General features: G+C 41.7%; 1 protein-coding gene across 1 annotated transcript in view; it reads left to right on the top strand.

Moving 5' to 3' along the window:
• Nucleotides 1–5,356: 5,356 nt before the first annotated feature.
• Nucleotides 5,357–8,158, top strand: part of LOC123484334 — a 3,186-nt gene continuing 384 nt past the window's right edge. The window contains exons 1-5 of the mRNA XM_045214540.1: nt 5,357–5,392; nt 6,718–6,984; nt 7,390–7,647; nt 7,746–7,992; nt 8,095–8,108. Of these exons, the coding sequence (XP_045070475.1) occupies nt 7,403–7,647; nt 7,746–7,992; nt 8,095–8,108 (506 nt within the window). The 5' untranslated portion in view covers nt 5,357–5,392; nt 6,718–6,984; nt 7,390–7,402. The remainder of the gene's footprint in view (nt 5,393–6,717; nt 6,985–7,389; nt 7,648–7,745; nt 7,993–8,094; nt 8,109–8,158) is intronic.

Below are 8,158 nucleotides of genomic sequence, written 5' to 3'. Positions count from 1 at the left end.
GTAACTCGGGCAGTTGTTGTTGCCATCCTGTACCTGTCCCGCAGGTGTGATGTTCGGCTGTACCCGATCCTGTGCAGGTGTTGTAATACGTGGTCTGCCACTGCGAGGATGATCAGCTGTCCGTCCTGTCTCCCTGTAGCGCTGTCTTAGGCGTCTCACAGTACGGACATTGCAATTTATTGCCCTGGCCACATCTGCAGTCCTCATCCTCCTTGCAGCATGCCTAAGGCACGTTCATGCAGATGAGCAGGGACCCTGGGCATCTTTCTTTTGGTGTTTTTCAGAGTCAGTAGAAAGGCCTCTTTAGTGTCCTAAGTCTTCATAACTGTGACCTTAATTGCCTACCGTCTGTAATATGTTAGTCTCTTAACGACCGCTTTCACAGGTGCATGTAAATTAATTGTTTATGGTTAATTGAACAAGCATGGGAAACAGTGTTTAAACCCTTTACAATGAAGATCTGTGAAGTTATTTGGATTTCTATGAATTATCTTTGAAAGACAGGGTCTCTTTTTTTGCAGAGTTTATATTCTTGTTTTACGCCATTGTAATAGATACATTCACATTTAGTTGGTGTATGTTTTGTTTACATGGGCTAAAAAGTTTAATTGAATGAATAAACCTAATCGTTATTTAACTGTTCTACTATTAACTGACTATGTACTTTCGTCTTCCAGAGATCCTACGTGTTGAAACATACCAGTGATGCTGCAGAAACAACCTGGGACATGGCTTCTGCAAGACAATCTGCTTTAGAGTACATTACAAATGGAAGGCTACGTCTCATTGAAGGCTCCAGAATCTTCCCCTCATTGTGGAAAACCTGTTCCAGCGCAAGGTTCTTCACGAGGAGGAAGTCAGTAAAATTCAGGCTGAAGTTGACCGTTTTGACCAAACCAGAAAAATACTGGACTGGGTCTCGGCCAAAGGAGAGGCTGCATGCTATGAGTTGCTGAAAATTCTACACATCACAAGGAAGAGGACATTAGACGACGCTGACTTACAGCAATGGATCAGCTGTTTCCCCTTTGAGGAAGACCCAGAGATGACAGACTACCTTGATGGTAAGTGATCGTATGGTATCCTCTTAGTATACACTATATAGTATACAATTAGCTTACTGTGCGCGCTCCATAGACAGGGTTTGTACTTTAGGCACTATTCCTTTGGTTCCATGGTGCTGGCGAAGCTATTTGAAGCGCACATTGAAAGGGGTTAATGTACCTTTTTAGATTGTTCATCAAAAATAAGTGCGACCAATGCACTCTTCATGAAGTAAAATGCCTTTATTATAATGGCTTGTTCAATAGAGATTTGTCATTGTCCTCCCTGATGAAGGCTACGCTGAAACGCATCAGAGGTTTTAGACATATTGTTCTATTGAACATGCCATCATAATACAGGCATTTAAACTTTGTCTTTAGTGCCCCTTGGTTCTTCTTGTTTTTGATGACCATTTAGCCTCAAAAGAGCACCTTCAATCTAGAAAGATCTACTAGTGTATCCTTGTAGCTTTCTGTCCTGATTTTCTCTAGTCCTTTAGATTGGCTTTGATTTGTTTGCACAGTGCATTTACTCTCTCTTCCCTTAATACCCTTATTTTAGGTTCAAAACCTTGTCACGGATATCAGACACAGCTGAAATGTAAAGCACGGAAGATCACAAATAGTGCATGGAAACAAAGCTGTAGTCTCCTACCAGAGACATGTAGAAATGAGGGGACTTTATCTTACATCCCTCTTGTGTTAGATACAGATGTGCATTCATCTCTCCAGAATTAAAGTGAAGAGCAAAAGATGCAAGAAAGCTCGCCCTAAAAAGCTAAAGAGCTTCATCCCCATGGCCAAACAGGAAACATCCCTGCTGACCTGCTTAGGACACATGAGAAAAAAATCCTCCTTTTTGGAAAACCTGGAATTGGAAAAACAACAGTCGCCCATCAAATGTTGAACCTCTGGGCAGAGAAAGATCACAGAGAACTAGATTACATGTTTTATTTTGACGTGAGAGACATTTCACACAGAAAACCCATGAGCCTGGAGGACCTTCTCTTTAACATGTACAGTGAGCCCAAAAAAAGTAAAGAAGAAGTGTTACAGGATATTAAGGAGAACTCTGAAAACGTTGTCATCATATTTGATGGAATCACAGACCTCTCCTCTCTGTCGGTAGTAAAGGACCTTGTGGAGAACCTCCTCCCTGATGCAAAGATTGTGACCACATGCAGACCAGATCAATCTGAAGACTTCCTGACAGACTGGCCCGCAGACTGGTTCAGAGTGGAGGTGAAAGGGTTCAGTGATGCATCCATCAGGGCTTACTTAACAGAGATGCTGAGTGCTGATCCTGACTCCTTGAGCAGTGTGTTAAACAACCTAGAGTTGTTCAGTCTGTGCCATGTCCCAATGTATGCACTGATGGTGGTTACCTGCATTTATTTCCCTACCTCAAAGGCTTCTAAACAGACATGCACTATAACTGAAATGTACAGCAACATCCTCCATCACTGCATCCAAAAACACAGTAGCATACGACATAAGGATATCGACAATTATCTCAAAGAAAACAGAGAGAAAATATTGTCTTTGGCAGAAATAGCTTTTCATGCAACAAATGAAAAAAACATGAACTTGACAACACTGAGTTATGAAGAAAGCAGTGTCCATTTTGCGTTCTTGGGATCACTTATGGTTAAGGTTGCACCCAAAACGTCAGACACTTACTGTGCATTTCTCCACTACACAATGCAGGAGTTCTTTGGTGCCCTTTGGCTCTTACAGAATCCAGATCAAATCAGAGCGGTTCTAGAGAAGTGCCAGACTGAAGAATGGAAACACACAAAACACTTGATTCCCTTCCTGTGTGGGCTTCTGAATGAGAGGAATATTAGATTGGTAAACGGTCTAGTTCCAGATCAACAGATCAAGAAGACGTCAGATTGGTTCTTCAAGGAAGTGGTGAACACATTTCTTCCATCTCAAACAAACCAAGATCATGCAGAAGGTGGTGCTCCTGAGTTTGAGATAGATCTTCTGTTTTTGTGTCAGTGCTTGTATGAACATCAGTCTACTGAGGCCTGTCTCCTTCTCCTGGACAAACTGGACTATCATCTAGACCTGAGTGGAGAACATCTTGATCCTCACCAGTGCTGTGCAGTGTCTTATGTGACCAGTCAGTCTGCAGAGAGAAAGGTTGGCTTGGACCTGAACGACTGCATTGTGTCAGACCAAGGAGTAAGGCTGATACTGGGCTCTCTGAAGAATGTCAGACATCTTGGGTAAGTTTATTATCTGTGTACAAACTAACCTAATTAAAGAAAGATTGGTAATCACCTAACCATTCATGCAACTCCTTTAATTCCTTGTTTGTCACAGCTGTATCATGGCTGAATGTCTACCATTTGAGATCAGGTTGCATCTCTCTGTAAATTAACAAACTTTCTCAAGACTTTTGTCCAATCTGTTTTCTGATGATACATCTGACCCTTCAATGAATATCAGACATCTTGGGTAATATTTGTGTTATATATTTGTGTTATTTAATTCACCAGTTTATTTCCAATTATCCAGTCAAAGAAAGAGAAATTGGGGTGAAGCAACTGATCTTTATAACAATATATATTATATTCTCTTCCATTCAGATACTTAGTTATAAACACTTCTGTGTCATGCTACTTTGAAATAATCTGTATAATTTAATTTATAATCTAATCTCTTTTAAAGGCCCTCCTCTGGTGATTCATCTGACCCCTCAATGCTGTGTCAACTCTGGACAACTTTGCTGAGCAGTGTGGCAGAGATGGACTTCACCAGCTTACTTGGTCTCTGTGGAAATGAGTTGCACCTTCCAGTCCAGGGTGAAAGACGAGTGTTTGAGAGAGCAGAAGAAGTGATGAAGCAGAGTCTAGAGAGGGTTCATCTCTGTCTACACTGGGGTCAGAGAACTCTTCTCAGTGAAGCTCTCAGCAAAACCATTTTAAAGTGTTTACCTAATATCAACAAACTCAGGTGAGTGTTTCCACAGCCAATATATATTTACACAATGTCTTTGTGACTATTCATTTATTTAAGTCAGTTGAGAACATATTGTTCTCATTTCCAATGACAACCTATCAAATGGCTAAGACAGACAAACAAGACATTGCAACAACACAACAAGATAGACATGATGACAACAGTATTCAGTCTGTAAAAGAGGCAGCAGTCACATTCTCCCTGCTTCTATCTGAACATAGACATTCTTATGTTTTATGGGTCACAGGTTTACCCCACTAGAACATCAGAGAGGATCCCCTGAAAGACTGGAGACAGAAGAGAAAGCAGTCCTACTAGATTTGTGTCTACAAGCAGCACTAGATCACAGAGAAACTTTCCAGAGAGCTGTGAACACACTGCTGTCACTGTTCTCTGTGTATCAAACTGAGAGATATGACATCCTGCTGGATCTGTACTCACATGTGAAGTACAATAGGAAACAATCAGCCAGGTGTGTCCTTCCATCATTGAAACCACTTTACCAGTCAGCTCCTGCAGTCTGGTCCATAGACCTCTCAGAGAGAAAGGCCTCCCTCCTCCTAGAAGTGCTGAAACTCCAACCAGGGAAGAAACCAGTAGAGCTGAAGGACTGGTCAGATGAAGAGAGTGAAGTGAGGAGTTTCCTTCAGTGTCTGCCCTATATCTCACAGCTGAGGTGAGGGAGTTTATCCAACAAGAGTCCATGTGTCATTGAACTGGTGGAGATAGTATTTCTGTTTTTACATCGTCCTTATCTGTTTAATACATGCACATATGAAGATGCTGTAGCAACTGTAATTCAGTAGGAATTGAAATTGAACAAAATTCCAATTCATAGTTGTATTGTTATAGAAAGATGGAGTCATAAAGTGCTATTGGTTTTCAGTTCCCCAACCCTGTTACTCATATCAGTCCTCATCACTCACCTGTATATCATCTGTGTTTTAAACTGTTTGTTCAGATTTCCTCTACTAAAGGATAATATAGAGAGGACAAGGAGAGAGAAGATATTCCTACCGAATCTGTGTCTTCAAGCAGCTCTCCATGAGAGAGGAACCATACAAACAACTGTAGAGAAAGTGTTTGTTTCTGTCTGAAGTATATCACAATCAGAAATGTGATTTCCTGCTGGATCTGTACTCGCATGTGAAGGACTATGAGACTCAAACAGGCAGGAGTGTCCTTCCAGCATTACAGCCAGTTTACCAGTCAGCTCCTGCAGTCTGGTCCATAGACCTCTCAAAGAGAAAGGCCTCCCTCCTCCTAGAAGTGCTGAAACTCCAACCAGAGAAGAAACCAGTAGAGCTGAAGGGCTGGTCAGATGAAGAGAGTGAAGTGAGGAGTTTCCTTCAGTGTCTGCCCTACATCTCACAGCTGAGGTGAGTTGGATCCGTACAGTTCAGAGATTGTAGTTGTCTGTCCCTGTATTTCCCTTTAGAGAGGATGCGTTTAGCTTTCTGCAGTAACTTAATAAACTAAACAGACACATACCGTTTGGAAAATATGCAATCGTTGTAGTCAGGATTTGAAGGAACAATTTAAGTGGATGATGAGTTTAGAAAGATAGTCATTGTATTTTACCCACCATAATGTGACCATCAGAAATTCAAATATCTCTCACATATTCATCTATTTGTTGTTTAACTGTTCTTGCAGTTTTTCCTCCTCCACAGGATCAGAGAAGATCCCGTGAAGAGAGGACAAAGAGAGAGAAGATATTCCTACTGAATCTGTGTCTTCAAGCAGCTCTCCATGAGAGAGGATCCATACAAACAACTGTAGAGAAACTGTTGTCAATGTCTGAAGTATATCACTATCAGAAATGTGATTTCCTGCTGGATCTGTACTCTCATGTGAAGGACTATGAGACTCAAACAGGCAGGAGTGTCCTTCCAGCATTACAGCCAGTTTACCAGTCAGCTCCTGCAGTCTGGTTCATAGACCTCTCAAAGAGAAAGGCCTCCCTCCTCCTAGAAGTGCTGAAACTCCAACCAGAGAAGACACCAGTAGAGCTGAAGGACTGGTCAGATGAAGAGAGTGAAGTGAGGAGTTTCCTTCAGTGTCTGCCCTACATCTCACAGCTGAGGTGAGTCTGAACATGTGTGGTGGTTAGTGATTATGTGATGCTAGTGATTATTATCTTGTACAAACATTGTAATATAAATCTTCAAGTGTTGGTGAATCTGGTAACATTTATACTCAGATTTCTTGACATAACAAATGTTGCATTACTAAATGTCACACAGATATTGTGAATTTTTCTTAAATTTTGTGATGCTAGAAATTTGTCTTTTAGAAATCTTGTGGATTTTATCTTTGAGACGTTTTGTAACATGAAACCTGAAAGTTTATACTCAGAATACCTAATCTAATCAAGGTATATTAGTGTTTTATATTTCATTAATCTTTTGTTCTTCCACTTTGACATTACAGAGTATTTTGAGTAATTTCTTGACAAAAACATTCTAATTGATTCCATTTTAATTCCAGGTTGTAACACAATAAAACATATGTAAGGGGATTGAATACTAATGCAAGGCACTGTATGTACAAACATTGCTGTAACTTTAACCTCATAGTCATTGTATCATGTCAAAGTGCTGGAGTACAGAGCCAAAACAACCAAAAATGTGTCACTGTCCCAATACTTTTGGACTGTCTCCTAAATGTCTGATTTCATGTCCCCCGTGTCCTGCTGTTTCAGCTGTGATGATGACAGGTTCTTCCAGAGGGTGTGTGAGTCCGTCCCTGTGAGGTCCAGAGAGGAGGACCAGCAGTTGGCCTCTCTCCTCCAGGCCTTGGGCTCCACCCTGTCACTGGGAGGAGAGTTACCCAGGAAAACCTGCAGGTCTGTGGGGAGAGTCCTGGGTCGCTGTGCCTCCAGAGTGGACCTCACTCTTACCCCCAGCAAGATCTCTCTCCAAGGAGCCTTACTTATTGTGAGACATGAGTCAAAGCTACACAAGCTCAGGTATGTTCAGTAAGACAGCTTTTACAGGTGTTGGGTTCTAACTTGAAACAATCCTTATTCATGTTACCATATTAGAACTGGGTGAATGCAAATCTACTGGGGGAGAAAGGGGAAAGTTGACATTCTGTCAGAACATGTCATTGTTAAATCTCATGTATCCTATGGAAAGGAGAAGGGTAATCTCATGTATCCTATGGAGAGGAGAAGGGTAACCGTCTGGTAGGACAGCCGTGAGTGAGGAGTTCAATCAACCTGGTTTGAGCATGGACTAGTTGTCTGTTAGGTTCTGATAAACAGAGTGAAGAACTTACACAGGTCTATTGAATAGTTTATTTTCCTATTGAGCATTTTATCTGACAAGGTTTGTCTGTTTAAAGTGACTTGAGTTTTGTCTTTTCATTCCAGGCTGAATGTGGGCATGGCAGTGAAACTGTCCAGACTGGTTAGGAGGACAGGGAGAGGTGCTACTCCACTGACTGTCCCAGAGCTCTCCCTGGTCCTAAAAAGCAACCAGCCACCAAAGAGAGTGTTATCCAGGGCTCTGAGTAGTGTGGCATCCCTGCTGAGACTCTGGAGGGTTCAGTGTCTGGACCTGACTGACTTCTGGATCCAGGGTCACTCTCTCATCACACTGCTGTGTCACCAGGGACCTCTCTCTCTCAGGTCAGTCCGAAGCTGATGTTTTTTAGAAGTAGAAATAGGAACTTCATTCATGTGTTTTTCTTGATATTTCTGACTGCCTGTATGTTCCAACCTCCTAGACTGAACTCAGACACTCTGCAGCAGCTGACTGTAGTTGTGTATGAAGCTCAGGACAAGGACTTGACTCAGTGGTTCCTGGAGAAGGTTGGTGGAGACCTGACCTCCTGCAGGCTGGACCTGGAAGTGCTTCTCTCTCTGCTGCAGCATTCAACCCACAACATCACTGTGGACCTCAGGAAGAACAGGCTCCTAGAGAAGAACATCTCAGATCTTCTCCCCCTTTCTGGGAAGGGTTATATTCAAGAGGTGGGAGAACTTCTTTCTCTATTCAGACTTTCTAGAAAGAAGAACATAACTATTTATATCCAGTGACATGTTGTTCTGAGTGATCCTCTGTAATATCATTAGGTTTTATTCAAGAGGTGAGAGATCTTTATTCAATATTTATAGACTTTAATTATTAATGTCCTAT

Source organism: Coregonus clupeaformis, unplaced genomic scaffold, assembly GCF_020615455.1.
Source record: "Coregonus clupeaformis isolate EN_2021a unplaced genomic scaffold, ASM2061545v1 scaf0275, whole genome shotgun sequence".
In the NCBI taxonomy this organism is placed as follows: domain Eukaryota; kingdom Metazoa; phylum Chordata; class Actinopteri; order Salmoniformes; family Salmonidae; genus Coregonus; species Coregonus clupeaformis.
The sequence above is the reverse complement of the archived record's forward strand: the minus strand, read 5'-3'. Positions and strand labels throughout refer to the sequence as shown.